The sequence below is a fragment of the Ceratotherium simum genome, chromosome 15 (assembly GCF_057802395.1).
Source record: "Ceratotherium simum simum isolate JZ-2026a chromosome 15, ASM5780239v1, whole genome shotgun sequence".
NCBI lineage: Eukaryota > Metazoa > Chordata > Mammalia > Perissodactyla > Rhinocerotidae > Ceratotherium > Ceratotherium simum.
The window spans coordinates 5,497,756-5,516,472 of NC_141914.1; the positions used below are offsets into that span (position 1 = coordinate 5,497,756).

At 39.2% G+C, this 18,717-nt stretch overlaps 1 protein-coding gene across 11 annotated transcripts in view; it reads right to left on the bottom strand.

Annotated features, from left to right (window-relative positions):
- ABI3BP (ABI family member 3 binding protein) overlaps positions 1 to 18,717 on the bottom strand; it is a 242,401-nt gene that overhangs the window by 6,564 nt on the left and 217,120 nt on the right. For all 11 annotated transcript variants that reach the window (XM_087439510.1, XM_087439507.1, XM_004439976.3 and 8 more), the window contains one exon: positions 17,092 to 17,200. In XM_087439510.1, the coding sequence (XP_087295636.1) occupies positions 17,092 to 17,200 (109 nt within the window). The remainder of the gene's footprint in view (positions 1 to 17,091; positions 17,201 to 18,717) is intronic.

Genomic DNA, 18,717 nt, shown 5'->3' on the forward strand with positions numbered 1-18,717 from the left:
GATGATAGACTTAAACCTAACCATATCAATAACCACATTAAATGCAGTCTATTAAAAGGCAAAAATTGTTAGATTTCATAAAAAAGCAAGATCCAACTATACGCTGCCTACAAGAAATGCACTTCAAATATAAAAGCAGAAAAATTAAAAGTAAAATGATGGAAAAAAAAATACCATGCTAACACTAACACAAAGCTGGATGGCTACATTGCTATCAATGTAGAGTTCAGAGCAAAGAATAAACATTTTCTTTACCATATTACCATTATCATAATGAGAAAAGGATCCTTTCATCAAGAGGGCAAAAAATCATAAGTACTGAATCAACTTTTGAGGGGGTCCAGGTAGGAATTTATAAGTTCCTGAGGTGAATCCCATGCCCAGTGACGCTTGAGAATTACTAGACTAAACTATGGGAGCAGACGAACGTGAAAACAGTTTGTTGCAAAGACTTCCTGCTTACATCTCCTGGAACGCCGCGGGTCTTCTGTGGATCACAGGAAGCCACGGTCTGTCCAGAACAGGGGCATGGTAGTGTCGCCTCATGGAGAGCATGGGCACAAAGACAGACATCTCTTTCCCCTTATAAACCAGATTCATACAAGCCAGGCCTTAACCCTTTACATTAAAAAACAAAACACAAAATAAACCCAGATCCCTTGGAGTATGTTCACTTCTATCCTTAAGAATTATGCATTAAATTGCTATGCAATATTTGACAAATTTCATTCACAGAATACTTAAGCAGAGCAAATCCTTTTAAATTCACACAGTAAAACTATTTGCTGCCTGCCTGAAACTAAGAGTTCCTTTCAGTAGCACACTTAGCAGGAAAGTAATTTTGAATGAAAAACTGAGTCATCTGATACTATTGAGAGTCTCAAATTTGTACAAGGCTTTTAGGAGGTAATTCCCATTTTTGAGAAGTTTGTAACTGAAGAAGAATGCAGAACACACAAAAGATAGATATTTTATTAACAAGTGAAAGATAGAAGGGTGACAGCTCTCAACTTGGTACAGAGGATACCATGTGAGCAGTAACAGGAGAACTTGCTGGGGCTCAAGGAGTCAATTTCTTGACTACTGAGACATTGTGTTAAAACACTGCTAGAATCTGTAAGAAGATAGATTGTAGCATTTTACAACTATGGCAACCACTTTTTGAGAGCTTACTATCTATCAGACACATTAATCGCTCTACATATATAAAGTAATACAACACACACACAAACCCCAAGAGATAGGTATTATCCTATTTTTTAGTTAAGATCAATGGGGCTCTTAACCATTGTACTATTACCATCTTTGCTTTTCCAAACTTCCAAACTTTGTGAAATGAGGATTAAAACGTACAGGGTATTTATAGTGGGAGACTGCCCATCGAAGCATTTTGTTAACTAATCAACTGATAAAAGGTGCCATTATCATTTGCAATAAGAGAATGCTGATATAAAACCACCCATGTCGCTCACTTAAATAAACTGCACATATGTGGGGTATTTTGACATGGAATTTTTTTTAGAGATTAAATTCTTGCTCAGAGGCCTGATGACCTTAAAAAAACAAAAACAAAAACCCACGATGGTAAACTGAAAATGGAAAAAAGAAATCCCAGGCATCTGGACTTTGATTCTGGGGGGGATGCATTCCAAATTCCAGGACATTGCCAAAAGCCCTGTGCTTTGGCCAAGTCTGATTGCTGGAATCATCTCCATGTCTTTTTATTTCAGTTATTTACACTTCAGCTCCATCTGTAGTATGGCCACAAATATTCATAAGCTACTTTTTCTGTTTTTTTTTTTGTCAACATTTTATGAACAAGTTCATTTTATGAACTTGACGAGTTTTGAGGAAATCATTTTAAACTAAGTTTAATTAACACCATGGGAACTAAAAGGCACATATTTTTTGGCTGATTAAACCCTATATGAATGGAAAATATTTGAAGTGGCAAAATCTTTCCCAAGAAAGCACATTTTATCACAAGATTTATGACACTGTAGGTCTAAGAGAGTAGTGTCTCAGAAAATATTGATTGTACCTAGGAAATAGCATAGGATGTTATTTAAAAATTTCATAGAGGACAAGAAAGTTATTTAAAGTAAAAAATCATAGAAGAAATAAAACTTTAAATAGAAGGTTTGGATGCTAAAGTTAAGGAAATTTTACAAATACTAGAACAAAAAGTCAGAGATGAGAAAATAAGGAAATTGGAGGCTTATCCCAGAGAATGCAGTACCTAACTAGTAGGTTCTAGAAGAGAGAGGAGGGGAAAAGGAGGATAGAAAATTATCCTAGAAATTATGTAATTTCTCAGAGCTGAAAGATACGGGTTTCCATATTTAAAAAGCCTAATGTTTGCCCAGCAAAATGAAAAAAGAAAAAAAAAAAAGACTAACCAAAGCACACAAGTTGCAAAATTTCAGAGTACTGTGATAAAGACAGGATCTTAAAAGTTTCTGAGAAGAAAATATGTACCATTCAAAGGATCCAGAATCAGAATGACATTTGATTTCTTAGCAGCACTGGAAGTTAGAAAACAATGGAACAATGCCTTCTAAAGTCTTCCTCTTATCCTAAAATCTTTGGCCAGCTAAACAACAGTATGAGAGTAAACAAGGATATTTTCAGGTGTGTAAGGGCTCAAAAACATTATCTTCCATAACCTTTTCTCAAGATGTATTTCTCAAGAAATGCCACAAAGTGAGGGAGTAAACAAAGAAGGAAGGCATGGGATGTAGGAATTAGGGGATTCAACATAGGAGAGAGGCAAAAGATGATGGTAAGGGATTCCAGGAGATATCTCCTTAAAAAAACAAATCATGGAACAAATAGCACTCAGCACAGAGGGAACAGGCAAAACACCCGTCTCCCAGTCTTTCCCTGAAAGAGGTTTATCTGCAAATGTTAAAAGCTGCTGCCTGAGGGTGAGGCCTCTAACTTTAGCACATGTCTAAAGGGGCTGGCTGCAATCTTCCCCAGAGACTGGGAAGCAGATACCTTCCCTGACCTCTCCTTCCACTCCATTCCAATAATAAAACCAAGTCAACAGTATCTTCCTGGAAGTAATTTGTACAAATGGTTGATGCCTTAGCTTTGCAGCTGCTGCCCAAGAGATGGGTCCCCAGATTGCCTGGTTCTGAGAGCCAATGGGGCTTGCTATAGTCCCACAGAACTATAGCAGATAAAGAAGCAGTTCTTAATGGGCACGGGAGAACCCCCTCCCCACACACATAGCTAAATTCTGGACCCAGCACAGAGGGAGCAGGCAAAACACCCATGTCCTAGTGTCTCCCTGGAAGGGGCTTAGCTACATAATTTCCCAGCTGCTGCCTGAGGGTCCAGTTGATAATCAGTCTGCATCTAACTGCTGATGGTGATCCTCCCCACTTTGGGACACTAATGGGTTTGGGCAAACCCTCAACTACTGGGAGCAAAGAAGCTGGCTTGGACAATCACAGAGGGTTGAGAGACAGCTGGAGCTTGGGCTGGGCTGATCGAAGAGGTTTATTTCCTACATGAGACCATTCTGTCAAGGGGGCCAGGTGGCTGTTTTATCTAATATGCAGAAACCAACACAGAGAGTCAAGGAAAATGAAGAAACAGAGGAGAATGTTCCAAACAAAAGAACAAGAAAAATCTCCACAAACAGTTTTTGATGAAATGGACATAAGTGATTTTCCTGATGAGAGTTCAAAATAACAGTTATTAAGATGCTCACCAAGGTCAGGAGAACCATACATGAACAAAGTGAGAATTTCAACAAAGAGAAAAATAAAAAAGTGCCAAACAGAAAACACAGTTGAAGAATACAATAACTGAACTGAAAAATTCATTAGAGGAGTTCAACATCAGACTGGATCAAGTGGAAGAAAGGGTCAACAAAGACAAAGACAGGGCAGTGGAACTCATCTAATCAGAGGAGCAAAAAGAATAAAGAATGAAAATAATTGAAGATAGCTTAAGGGACAAATGGGACACCATCATATGGACCAAGATATACATCACAGGAGTCTCAGAAGAAGAGAGAGAGAAAGGGGCAGAAAGCTTATTCAAAAAAATAATGGCTGAAAACTTCCCTAACCTAAAGAAAAAAGAAACAGACATCCAGATCCAAGAAGGCCAGAAAGTTCCAAATAGAATCCAAAGAGACACACACCATGAGACCCACATTAATTACAAGAGACCCACATTAGTTATAATTAAATTGTCAAAAGTTAAAGACAAGGAGAGAATCTTAAGAGCAGCAGGGGAAAAGCAACTTGTTACATACAATGGAACTTGTAGATAAGATAACGTAGATAAGATGACTTGATAAGAACATCAGCAGATTTTTCAGCAGAAAGTTTCAGGCTGGAAGGGAGTGGCATGATATGTTTAAAGTGCTGAAATTAAAAAACTGCCCAGCAAAGTTGTCCTTCAGAAGTGAAGGAGAGAGAAAGATTTTCCCAGACAAACAAAAGCTGAAGGAGCTCCACACCACTATACCAGGCTTACAAGAAATGTTAGAGTTCTTCAAGCTGAAATGAAAGGATGCTAATTAGTAATAGGAAAACGTATGAAAGTATACAACTCAGTGGTAAAGGTAAATGTGGTTAAATTCAGAATACTATAATGTAGTAATCATGGTCAGTAAATCACTAATAACTCTAAAGTTAAAAGACAAAAGTATTAAAGATAACTACAATTAAATAATTTGTTAATGGATACGCAATGTAAAAAGATGTAAACCGTGACATCAAAAACAAAATGTGGAGGGGAGAGTGTAAAAATGTAGAGCTTTTGTATGTGTTTGAAGTTACATTGTTACCGGCTTAAAAGACATTGTTTTAGATGTAAGATGTTTTATATAAGCCTCATGGTAACCACAAAGTAATAACCTATAGTAGATGCACAAAAGAAAAAGAGAAAGGAACCAGAGCATACCACTACAGAAAATCATCAAATTACAAAGGAAGAGAGCAAGAAAGGAAGAAAAGAATTACAAAACAACCAGAAAACAATGAACAAAATGGCAATAGTTAAGTCCATACCTATCAATAATTACTTTAAATGTAAATGGACTAAATTCTCCAATCAAAAAACATGGAGTGGCTGAATGGATTAAAAAACCAAGACCCGAGTATATGCTGCCCACAAGAGATTCATTTCAACTTTAAGGACACACGTAGACTGAAAGTGAAGGGATGGAAAAGATTCCATGCAAATGGGAACTAAAAGACAGCAGGAGTACCTAAACTTATATCAGACAAAGTAGACTTTAAGCCAAAGACTGTCATTAAAGACTGTCAAAGAAGGTCATTATATAATGATAAAAGGGTCAATTCATCAAGAGGATATAAGATTTGTAAATACTTATGTATTCAACATAGGAGCACCTTAACATATAAAGTAAATATTAACAGATCTGAAGGGAAAAATAGGCAGCAATGCAGTAACAGCAGGGGACTTTAATACTCCACTTTCACCAATGGATAGATAATTCAGACAGAAAATAAATAAGGAAACATTGGACTTAAACTACACGTTAGACCAGATGGATCTAACAGACGTACAGAACTTTCCATCCAACAGCAACAAAGTACATGTTCTTCTCAAGTACACATGGAGCATTCTTCAGGATAGGTCATATGTGAGGCCACAAAACAAGTAATAAATTTAAGAAAATTAAGATCATATCAAGCATCTTTTCTGACTACTGTGGTAAGAAACTAGAAATCAGTTACAAGAAGAAAACTAGAAAATTCACAAATATGTGGAGATTAAACAACAGACCACTAAACAACAAAGAAGAAATCAATAAAGTAATCAAAACATATCTTGAGAGAAGTGAAAATGGAAATACAACATACCAAAACTTTTATAGGATGCAGCAAAAGCAATTCTAGGAGTGAAGTTTATAGTGGATAAATACCTATGTTCAGACAAAAGAAAGATACCAAACAAACAACCTAACTTTACACCTCAAGGAACTAGAAAAAGAAGAACAAACAAATCCCAAAGTTAGTAGAAGGAAGGAAATAACAAAGATCGGAGCAGAAATAAATGAAATAGAGACCAGGAAAACAATAGAAGAGATCAACAAAACTAAAAGCTGGTTTTTTAAAAAGATAAACAAAGTTGACAAACTTTTAGCTAGAGTAACTAAACAAAAAGAAGACTCAAATAAATAAAATCAGAAACGAAAGAGGAGACATTACAACTGATAACCACAGAAATACAAGGGATCATAAGACAGTACTATGAACAATTATATGCCAACAAATTATGCAATCTAGAAGATAGTCTTCAAGACTAAATCATGAAGAAATAGAGAATCTGAACAGACCATTGAGTAAGGAGATTGAATCAGTAATCGAAAACCACCCAACAGAGAGAGTCCAGGACGCGAAGTTTTCACTGGTGAATCCTGCCAAACATTTAAAGAAGAATTAACACCAGTCCTTCTTGAATTTTTCCAATAGGTTGAAGAGGAGGGGACATTCTCAAACTCATTTTACAAGATCAGCATTACCCTGATACCAAAGCCAGACAAGAAGACTACAAGAAAAGAAAATTACAGGCCAATATCCCTGATGAACAAAGATGCAAAAGTCATCAACAAAATGTTAGCAAACAGTTCAACAATACTTTAAAAGGGTCATATACCATGATCAAGTGGGATTCATCCCAGGCATGCAAAGATGGTTCAACATCTGGAAATCAATCAATATGATACACCACCTTAACAAAAGGAGGGATAAAAATCATATAATCAACTATATGATCTTGATAGGTGCAGAAAAAGCATTTGACAAAATTCAACATAGTTTCCTAATAAAAACTCTCAACTAACTGGGCATAGAAGGAACATACCTCAACATAATAAAGGCCACATATGACAAGCCCACAGCTAACTTTATACTTAATGGTGAAAAGCTGAAAGCTTTCCTTCTAAGATCAGGAATAAGACAAGGGTGCCCACTCTCACCACTTTTATTCAACATAGTACTGGAAGTCCTGCCAAAGCAATTTCTCAAGAAAAAGAAATAAAAGGCATCCAAATTGGAAAGGAAGAAGTAAAATTGTCTCTTTGCAGATGACATGATATTATATGTAGAAAATCCTAAAGACTCCACCAAAAAACTGTTAGAACTAATAAACAAATTCACTAAAGTTGCAGGATACAAAATCAATATATAAAAATCTGTTGTGTTTCTATACACCAACACAAACTATCAGAAAGAGAAATTAAGAAAACAATCCCTTTACAGTAGCCTCAAAAAGAATAAAATACTTAGGAATAAATTTAACCAAGGAGGTGAAAGATCTGTACACTGAAAACCATAAGACATTGATGAAAGAAATTGAAGATGACACAAATAAATGGAAAGATATTGCACGTTCACAGATTGGAAGAATTAATATTGTTAAAATATCCATACTACCCAAAGTCGTCTAAAGATTCAGTGCAACCCCTACCAAAATTCCAATAGCATTTTTCACAGAAATAGAAAAAACAGTTCTAAAACTCATGTGGAACCATAAAAGCCAAAGCAACCATAAAAGCCAAAGCAATTTTGAGCAAAAAAAAAAAACAAAGCTGGAGGCATCATGCTCCCTGATTTCAAACTATACTACAAAGCTATATTAATCCAAACAGTATGGTATTGGTGTAAAAACAGACACATAGATCAATGGAACAGAATGGAGAGCCCAGAAATAAACCTACGCATATATGGTCAATTAATTTACAATAAAGGAGCCAAGAATATACAACCGGGAGAGGATAGTCTCTTGAATAAATGGTGTTTGGAAAACTGGACAGGCATATGCAAAAGAATGAAACTGGACCTCTGTTGTATACCATACACAAAAATCAACTCAAAATGGATTAAAGACTTCAATATAAGACCTGAAACCATAAAACTCCTTGAAGAAAACATAGAGAGGAAGCTCCTTGACATCAGTCTTTGCAATGATTTTTTTTTTTTGGATTTGACACCAAAAGCAAAGACAACAAAAGAGAAAGTAAGCAAGTGGGCCAACATCAAACTAAAAATCTTTTGCACAGCAAAGGAAACCAACAGAATGAAATGACAACCTATAGAATGAGAGAAAATATTTGCAAATCATATACAGGATATGGGGTTAATATTCCAACATATATAAGTATATACACACATACAACTCAATAGCAAAGAAGCAAATAACACAGTTAAAATTGGGCGAAGGACCTGAATAGACATTTTTCCGAAGAAGACATACAGGAACCCGAAAAGGTGCTCAACATCACCAACCATCAGGGGATGCAAATCAAAACCTCAATGAGACATCCCCTCACAGCTGTTGGGATGGCTGTTATCAACAAGCGATGGCAAATTCTGGTGAGGACGTGGAGAAAAGGAAACCTTTGTACACTGTTGGCGGGAATGTAAACTGCTGCAGACACTCTGGAAAACAGTATGGAGGCTCCTCAAGAAATTAAAAGTAGAACTACCGTATAATCCAGCAATCCCGCTTCTGGGTCTACATCCAAAGAAAAAGAATCATCTTGAAGAGATGTCTGTATTCCCATGTTCACAGCAGCATCATTCACACTAGCCAAGATATGGAAACAATTTAAGTGTTCATTGACAGATGACTGGATAAAGACAATGTGATATATATATCACACACACATATATACACACACACACACACACACATATACACAATGGAATATTATTCAGCCTTAAAAATGAAGGAAAAGCTGTCATTTGTGATAACACGAATGAGCCTGGAGGGCATTGCGCTCAGTGAAATAAGCCAGACAGAAAAAGACAAATACTGCATGGTATCACTTATGTGTGAAATACAAAAAAGAAAAAAAAATTAAGAAAAAGCCAAATTCATAGAAACAGAGAGCGGAAAAGTGGTTCCCAGTGGCTGGGGGGTGGGGGAAATAGTGGTTGGTAAAAGGGTACAAACTTTCAGTAATAAGATGAATAAGGTCTGAGGGTCTAGTGTACAACTTGGTAACTATAGTCAATAACACTGTATTGTACAATTGAAATTTGCTAACAGAGTAGAACTTAAATGTTTTTACCAAAAAAAAAAAATAGTAAATAGACAAGATGATGGATGTGTTAATTCACTCGGTGGTAGGAATCCTTTCACACTGTATACATATATCACTTTAAATATCTTAAATTTTATTTGTCAATTATACCTCAATAAAGCTGAAAAAAGAATAAAATAATTGAAAATGGTTGCTCCTGGGAAACAGAATTTGGGAATAGGAATGAACTGCTTTCTGGTATTTGAGTTAAAACCCATGTACCTGTACATCTGATAGAAGTGAAAATTAAATTTAAAAAGCTATTTATAAGACTTGCTTCATCAAAACGAGTATCTAGGTGGAGTATGCAGTCCAGGTGACAACTGCAGTCACGCCTTTGAGCCTCACGGAGGACCAGCCCAGGGAGGAACACCCCTGGCAGAATGCCACGCCCAGTTTGGCCTGGGTTGGTGTGGACGCAAACAAAAACCATCTTCTGAGCCTCCCAGTCAGGAGGTGGTGTGAGGCCGTGAAGTCACGTGTTCTGCAGCCAGAAAGACCTGGGCTCCCAGCTGCTCTGGTGTGTGACTTTAAGGTAAGTTACTTAACCTCTATGAGCCTCAATTTCCTCATATATAAAAATGAGGATAACAATGTTATTTGTGAGGATGCTTTTAATTATAGTAATTATAACCTCATAAGGGTATAAAAATATCCGTGAGATTTTTGTGAGGATTAGATAATGCCTGTGAAGGCAAGATGCCAAGCACATAGTAAGTGATTATAAATGTTCTCTAGTAGTATATTTATATCTCTCGAGATTTTTTTTTTAAAGGTGCTTCCGTTATTGGGGGATTTGGCAAAGACTGCCATAGAACTCTTCAGGCAGAACTCTTATGTCCACCTCTTGTTCTGTGGTTGTGAGGGTGACAATAAGGGCATAGCGGATGGTTATTGGGAAGAATGAAAATGTAGCGGGTGAATCTTTCTGCCTGCCATCAAAATTGCTCCATGGGCTAAGAAAAAAAGTTTTAAGATTTCCCTGAAGAGTCTAGAAATCCCTAAGGCATTATCCCAGAGGAGCGGGGTAATAAAGTGGAGGGTGGAGTTTGAGAGCAATTGTGGAAATCAGCATAAGAATTAAATATCAATTCATAGGAGAGTGAAAAACTAGGGTTTCACACAGTGGGATCTGTAGTTCTCGCGCAAAACTCAGAGACGGGAAGCTCCAGCCTGCGGGGCTTGGCCTGACACTGACCTTCAGGGTGGTTAGGGTGGACTCTTCCATCCTCTCCCTCCTCCCCTTCCTCTGGTCCTCTCTGTAACCGGTTCCCTCTGTTTTTGCCCCTGATACAGAGCTGGATTACAGTTTTCTTTATTCAATGAACTTTTCAGTTACATGTTCCCATGGATTTAAAAAGCTGGTTTTCACGCTAACCAAAGCCTCGGAAACCTCAAGCAGCCTGCTTTTCCTCTAGAAAGGCCACCCTGTAGCTGTTCGCTGGCTTGAATTGTCTGGTTGGTTAATTTTACCCCCAGTGTACTCTTGACATATTTGAGCCCCATTCAGGCGTGGCTTCAGTCAGAGGGAGAGCAATGGAGAAGTGGAATAAGAGAAAGAGAGAAAGAGGGACTTGCATAGGGAAAGGAAATCCAATCCATCAGCGCTCCACGGACACTGCAGGACTGTGGTAAGCACTTCTGGACGCCTGCGACATGCAGACATTGTGCCGACCCAGGAATACAGATGAGGAGCAAAAGGGTGGAGCTGTGGGGACACTTAGAGGACAAAATAAGCCCCAGTGAGGGACAGCGGGGAGAGCAGCAGGGCGCCAGCAGGCATCAGGTATCACCCACCAGCCGCCTAGTATGTCCTTCAGGACGTTTCCTGTGTCTCCCGTTTCTGTGGGGGACACAGAGCTCCATCTCTGGGCTGCACTCTAATGCTGTAGTGCTACTATGAGTTTCTGGCACCGTCACCCTCGATCCTAAGGAATTCGCAGTGAAGAGTAACGAAAAGAATCAGGTGATGTGACGAGGGAGTGCTCTCTTTATAGACTAGTGGAGTTCCATGCGCTTAGCTGTACTTTTGCCCAAAGAAAAGTGGCAAAACTGAGCAATCCACTAAATTTCTTCCTTCTCTCATGAGGAAGCAATTGTTCTGCCGCCCACACCTACCATAAAACTAAATAAAACTAAATAAAATGCCCGACGCGCCGGCAGCTTCTTTTACTCCTTTCTACAAAGCCCACGGGAAGAGAGGCTGAAAAGTTAATACAGAGTGTGTAGAGACCAGAATTTCACAACAGCACTGTGCATAAGGGCATGGTGGCTATTCCACAGGCCTGCTTGTTTTGGCCAGATTTACGGTTCATAAGAAGTTACTGCCTCTATTCCAGTTTATTTTTAGTGCCAAGATTTTATTAAATCAAACAACATAAACAATAGTCCCCAACTGTCTTTGCTGTCAGCTACAGGAAACCTTAGTAGGTTTCAGTCTGAGAGGAAGAACTGTTCTCCAGAATCCTCCCAAGCCACAGAGGGCAGTAGAAGTACTTGGGCAGCTTAAGTGAACTTGATTTATCTTAATTACCAGACAGAGTACATTTTCCATAGGAAATTGCTGGGCCACATGGAAGTCTGGCACACACAGTTGATTCTTCAGTTTTTTGGTCAAGTGAGGAGAGACAGGGGCTCGTGTGAAGAGAAGAGTGAGATTAAAGGCTTGTGTAGCATACAGTGATTGTGTGTGTCCATCCATATCACCCAACCAGTTCATCAGGAAGAACCTGGCCCATCAGCTGATTATCAAAATGTGAGCCAAAAGCAGTCTGTCTGAAAACAAACTGCAGACCACAGACATAGACTCAAAGACAAATGGTTTATCAGGACAATTCTATTTGCTGTAAGACTGACCTAGGTTTTGATTTTATTTTCAGTTCCAGTTTTCCCCGATTCTGTGCATGGTTTCGGATATTGTAAGATGACATCCTTTTAGAGCTGGGAGAGACTTCAAGATCAAGTAGTCCACACTTCCTGTTCTTTTAAGCAGTGGTGTAAGACTTATTGTTTAAGTCATACACTTTGTCAGTTCTTCTGTTCACAGAACTAAAAACAATCACAGTGATCTTTACAAATAAAGTGGTTGGCTCCAGATAGGAGAGGCTCTTCTTCATATTTTTCTTTTAGTTCAACAAGAGCCATACATTGAGATTTCATGGGGAAAAAATAAGTGGAAAATAAATATCGGGGAGTTGGCTAGATGGGTACTGATTTGGCTGGATAGCAACATCTCTACTTTTCTTTGCATTTTAGGAGTAGGGATGAGAGGGATGCTCTGAAGGGAGAGATGGCCTTGGGACCACAGCAGTTTGCCTCTGTTACAGCTCTTCTGCTTCACTTGACTAAACATTTATGGCTTCCCACAAACAGCCCTCTTCCCTGGGCACATGCATGACCACAGCCCACTGCAGCTGCACGTAGCCATTGGCAGGGCTGGGCAGTCCCCACTGTGCCGCCTTTGGAGCTGCACCCAGGTGCCCCAGAGCAGCCGTGTGGCTCTGCTCTCTGCAGACAGAAACATCCCGCACCAGGTGTGGAGCTGAACTCTCCAGGCAGCAAGACAGCTGCTGGATGGTCCCTTACTGTGGGATGTTTTGTGAGCTTCTGCAGAGTAGAACAGAACTTGAGTAAATCATAAAAACAGGCAGGGAGAAGGTTGGCATAGACTGCAAGAAGGAAATGGTAGCCTAGCCCACTGTCTTTTTGGTTCTGGAATAGTGTGTGAACATTTAGAAATTTTAACCAAACGAGCTGTGTAGATCTATTTCCTCTGCCTTGATTCCCCCGGGTTAAATGTCCTAATATAATACCAAGCTCTTCCACACCCGCGTAGGTGTGTAGATGAGCCAGTAATTATCACCTGCGTTTAGATCTCATGGTTTTTAGTCAGGACAAATGACGAAAACACTACTAAAATAAATTATTTATGTGTGTCTCCTAGAGTTAGAACACACCTATGGCAATTCTTTCAGAAGTTATCTTCCAGCTTTTTATATAGGGAATTCTAGAACCTTATGAGGGAATTTAAACGGCTATAATTCAAAGTTTGCCTATTTGGGGAATTCAATTTTACCACATATTTTGATTCAAAAATTTCCCCAAGCATTGAAATGTGACTAAAGTCATTCTTTATAGGTAATAAGAACCACCTGGTGACTGCATCCCGTACATACTTCCTCTTTATTTTACAGTGTGTCTTTTATCAGCATTAATCTTGGGTCATGGTTGGGGCAGGAAAGAAACCTGCCTTAACAGCATGAGATAGTATGAAAAAAGCTTGCATCAAAAAAGCCAACAGACCTAAATTTGGGAACTCGTAATTTTATTATTCTGGCTGCAGCCTGCTGTCAGTGGTAACTTTGAGAACTAGCATTTAGCCTATGTTGTGTACTTGGGTTTGATTTGGAAGAACAATACTGTTGTTCTTTCTTTTCTTGCCAGCCTGTCCCATTCCACCCTGTCCTTTCCTGTAAAGTTCTAGTCTCAAGTATTCCCTGAGGCTTTCTCTCCTCTTCTAAGTTGCAGAACCTGGATATAAGTCCTGCCCTGGCCTGGTCTTTTATTCTGACTTATGATACTCTTCACTTGTTTGATGGGTATTAGTTTTCTTCCCTGGGTACTTTTAGGCTTCAGAAATCTCAAATTAAATGAAATAATTTGACTTCACTTTATGCTTCCTTAACTCATTAAATTATTTTGACTAATAGAGGTTTCAACACATAATTTTAATATTTCAGCTCAAAACATTTTTCCTCATTAAGTAGACAAATTAATCTCTAGCATAGCTCTGTTAAGAGAGCACAAAATGTATTCACAGGCTCACTGGGGACTGGGGTCTGCTGAACTACTTGACCACCACAGAATTTCATGTATTGTAGACTAAACAGTTTTCTTTAGAGCACTTTTATATCCATGTGTATTATATTTGCCCCCAACAGGAAAATGTTCTTTACTTCAAACTACTGATATACAACTTTCAAATCATGACCCACTAGGGACTAGCAATATAATCCTGGTCAAATCATATATATATGAACATTAACAGTCTATATCCTAATGGATTTCATTCAATTATACCAAACTAAAGACAACATTAAATAAGCCACATGCAGACACACTGAACGGCCCCAGATTTATGCCAAGTGGTAAAACTCGGCATAGGGTTCTGATTTCAGGGATTTAATATTGCTAAATTTCATTTAATACTGTTTTTTCTCAAAGACAAACCCAGAAAGGGCCTACTTTAGGCTTTGCTGGTCTTGAGGTAAGGACAGGTTGCAGGGGTCCTCCTCAGGGAGAGAGGGACGGGAGAGAGAAGCGAGGCACTCACCATGAGGGCGGGATAAAGGGGATGAGGCTGTCTTTCAGTCTGAGGCAAACTCCAGAAACCATTAGCATGAGTCCACAACAGCTACCACCAGAGGGTTGATCTGAGCCCCAGGACCTGACTGGTCCTGAGATTCCAGAGCGAAAGGCAGCTCAGCTCAAGGTGCTTTCCTCTCATGCACCTTCTTGACCAGTTAGGTCAAATGCTAAAATGGCACTCTTGTAAGACAGTAACAGAAAGTTCTTTTTTGTTAGATTTATTTTACCAACTGTTACTCATTATAAGTAGCTCTAGTATCAAAAGTGATTATTCCAACTAAATGAAAGTCAGAATGAAAAATAAAATGAAAGTCAGAGCCAGTCACTCCAGTCACCACCCTTCAGGGTCTCCCCATCTCTTGACCACGTTTCCGGATCCGGCATAGAAGGCCCTCCGCAAGCTGGCTCCACCTCTCTGCTCCCACTGCCTCTGTCCACTTTTCCCTCCTCACACTGGTGAAAGCAGCCTGCTGTTCCCTGCACACAGCCACGCCATTTGGGGCCTCTGCACCGACACGTGCTACTCTCTCTGACATTCCTTTCCCTCCCACAGTCCCCTACCTCCTTACTACTCATCCTCCAAGACTTGCCCAGGTGTCACCCTCTCCAGAAAGCTTTTCCTAATTTCCCCAGACTTGTGGAGTGCCGCTCACTCTGGGCTCCCACCGCCCCCGTGCAAACTTCGACCAGCGCTCCCAGCACTTAGTGTAGAAAAATCGGTTATGAACCGCCTGTCCCGCTAGCCTCGGGCTCCTCAGGGGCAGGCACCACGGTAATTCACGTCTGCAGCCACACTACCAAGCAACGCTAAACACATCGTTGGCACTTAATAAATGTTAGTTGGATGAAAATGCAATCCTTTTACAAACAAATCAGGTTTAAAATGTCACCAGAATAGCTGTGTTCTCTTTCTGATCATGAGCTGATAGGAGCACCGGGAGAGGATCTGAGGACAACCTGATTCAGAAAGGGAACACAACGAACATTCAGAAATTGAAGGCCTTTCAATGTACTTTCTGTGTATACACAGCTCACTTTTTATTAAGTGGAATGAAAACCATCCAAGTTCTATAAGCCCAAATATCCCTATTAAAAAGTCCAATTAAATGACCTTTTCTCTTTTACTCTTTCCTTAAAATATAGTATGGTAAAAATAGGCTCTCTCTCTGTTAATCTTGCTAAGGAAACAGAACCAAGATCATCAAATGGGCTTTTACTGAAATATATGCTTATTTTGGCTAACTTAAATCCTTTAAGAAAATTAGCAGTTGCAAACTTTTCCATATTACAGCTCAAAATAGAGAACTTGAAAGAAAAAAAAAAGCTTGTGGAAAAGTGTTATTTTTGCAGTATAGGACTATGATTTATACACAGGAAACCTTCTATAACAAATTAGATGGTTCCTTTTCCCCCGAAAAGACTGGAAGAGTGTCCCTGCTCTCAGAGCCAACATAGGCTTTCTGGGTGTCACAATCAATACCCAATTCAATTCAATCCATCGACGGCCATGAAAGATCTAAGAAGCAAGACTTATGACAAAAACCTCTGCTGCTGGAGTTCCAGTCTTCACCTCTGCTGATCTTTTCCAACACTAAGGAACTTTCCTAAGCTATGCAATATTCAATCTGATAAAATTCCTAACTATGTCCCTCTGCAAATTGATCTGTGTTGATTCGTGTACTATAACTTAAGATGTCAATTTTTTGTTTTTACAGAAAGCACAGACAGTTCATCAAACTGTGTTTTCAAGGTTGAGGAAAGAAGCTGATTTCCCACAGAGAGTGAAATTCAGTCCATAAATGAATTCAGCACATTGGCTTTGTCAAGGCAACACTTGGCTGTACCCATTTGAGAATCTCCTTGAGCAATAAATTTGGTGATTTAGCCGTGAAAACCAAACAAAACAAAAAACAAGAAGAACCCTTCTTTGCTACATTTCTAGAAATGCCTAAGGCCCTTATTTTTCTTGAAATAATAAAATGAACTGATAAAATATTTGGTATTTTAGATTTAAAAAGAAATCACAAAACTATACAGCAATATAAACAATCTGGTATCAATGTGTAATAAGGGATGCCAATAAAAGTTGTTTATTATAGAACAATGCTAATATTATACATTTCTATTTCCAAAATTCTGTTCTCATTTGTATGGTAAAAAGACCCAAAAGAAAAGGTAGCTGGTCTGGGACTAGTCTGCAGTTGTTGTAAGCATCGGCTATTACAAACTTTCACTTACATCTGCCACGTGGCTTTTAGTTCTTGCCTTCCCCTTTCCAGCGAACCAGCCATACTCTTCTGTGCTTCAAATCTAGTTTACATCCTGCACACTCCAGCTGTCTCGGGTACTTTTCCTTCTCTAAATTTTGGTATTTAATATCAACATTTGGCATTAACGCCTTCTGTTATTCATTGCCCCCAGCTACACTGTTAACTCACAAGACCGTCCTGTCGGCTCTTGTATCCCCACCAACAACTTTCATATTTGCAAACCATGACTCCAGAGGTATCTAGTGCTGGTATAGGAAGCCGAAGAATGAAAGGCAAACGAGACCTCCCTTCAGACGGAGAGGATGATGGCATTTCATTTCTTTGCTATGACCTTTGCCCTCTCAGAATTCACCTGTCATAGCGCTGGTGGCTTACCTTGTGTCTGGTTTTAGATTTTCTACTGTGGAGAAGGTTTGATTTGTAACTTGAATGGACTTGTTCTTCCCACTGAATGACCCATTTTCTCTGGATATAACTTCATATTCTGAAAAGCGAAAAAGCCAACAGATAGTTGTCTTTATGTTCTGGCTGATTGAACTGTTCTTGAAGCTGATAGCAATAATAGAGTCACTCTCATGAAAGTGAGCAACTTAGATCGCAGTTCTAGAGACATATTGATCTTACGCATTAGTAATTTCCAGATGGGGATGGTCAGCGGATGACGAGGGTCCCAAAGCTTATTGGAATTTTTTTGGGGAGTTGCTCATTAACCTGTGTTCCCTTCACAGGAGCAGGGAAAGCCTGGTGACTGTGAAGGCCAATGGCGCTCCTGTGGTAGCTTCAGCTGCTGGTAACCCATTTTGTTAGGTGGAGAAGAGAGCCCAGTGGAAAGTGATTTGTTGGGAAGCCCAGTGTGGGGAAAGCACTGCTTGAGGACTGGTGCTTTTCCTGCTCAATGGGGCTTTACAATACAGCTCGGGAAAAGGCCACCGAATGCGTGCACTGCTGCACAAAACTTCTTGAGTTCAAAACCATAGCAGCAAATAATAGTTAACAAATAATGAACTATGCTTTCCTAGAGTCCATCGTTTTGAACTATAGAATTATGGGATTTTTGTACCACCGCTTACATAAGCTACAGAAGTTTTATACATATTGCTTACATATGCCCCCTTGATAATTATCCTTGTATTTTTTTAAAAAATAATATCCTTAAAATCCGCATAAATTTCACTTAACAGAATGTTTCTATGAACTCACAGGACTAATCAAAAGAGAAAGACTTTTGGAAGAAAAGAACAGAATTTATGAATTTGTTAATTGGTCTTCCCTGCTCTCAGTTGGGATTTAGTTTAATGCATGTGACAAGATCATCCAGAGGATTAAAAAACCCAACCAAACAAACAACAAAACCCCACTCAAAATCAGCTCCATCCACATGAGGAAACACCCGGTGGTGGACGGGAGGGAACTGGGGAGGCTGCAAGGAGCTGGCAGGTCGCTGGGGATTCTGCTGTTAGCATGGAGACCAAAGGGAGGCGGTGCGTTCTGGCAACAGAGCTGAAACTAGAGAATAACTCAGGGAGACCTACAACCACCAATTTTAATTTGGGAAGGATTTTTTTTTTACTGAGGTCATAATACTTTATAACTATTATGTGAAATTTTGGTTGTACATTATTTGTAAGTCACCATGTAAATGTGCCCCTTTACCCCTTGTGCTCACCTCTCAACCCCCTTGGGAAGGATTTTTAATGGTATATTTTAAAAATCCAAAAAGGGCAATGACTCTTTCTGAATAATTTCATATGATCATCCTTCCAAAAATTCAAAATTAAACTGGAAGGAAATGCCCATTGTATCTGGACACATCAGGGCGGCCACTGCAGGACTGACGGCTGGTATTTAGTACTCCTTCCTGGGACTTTTTTGTTCCTCACCTCTCTCTCAGTTGGCTTTCTATTCTAAAAGGGAGGGAGGGGGAGGATCCTGAAGCCAATAGAAAAAGATGGGAGCAATATAAATGGAAGCAAAATTGATTTTTACAAAAAGGAAACTGCA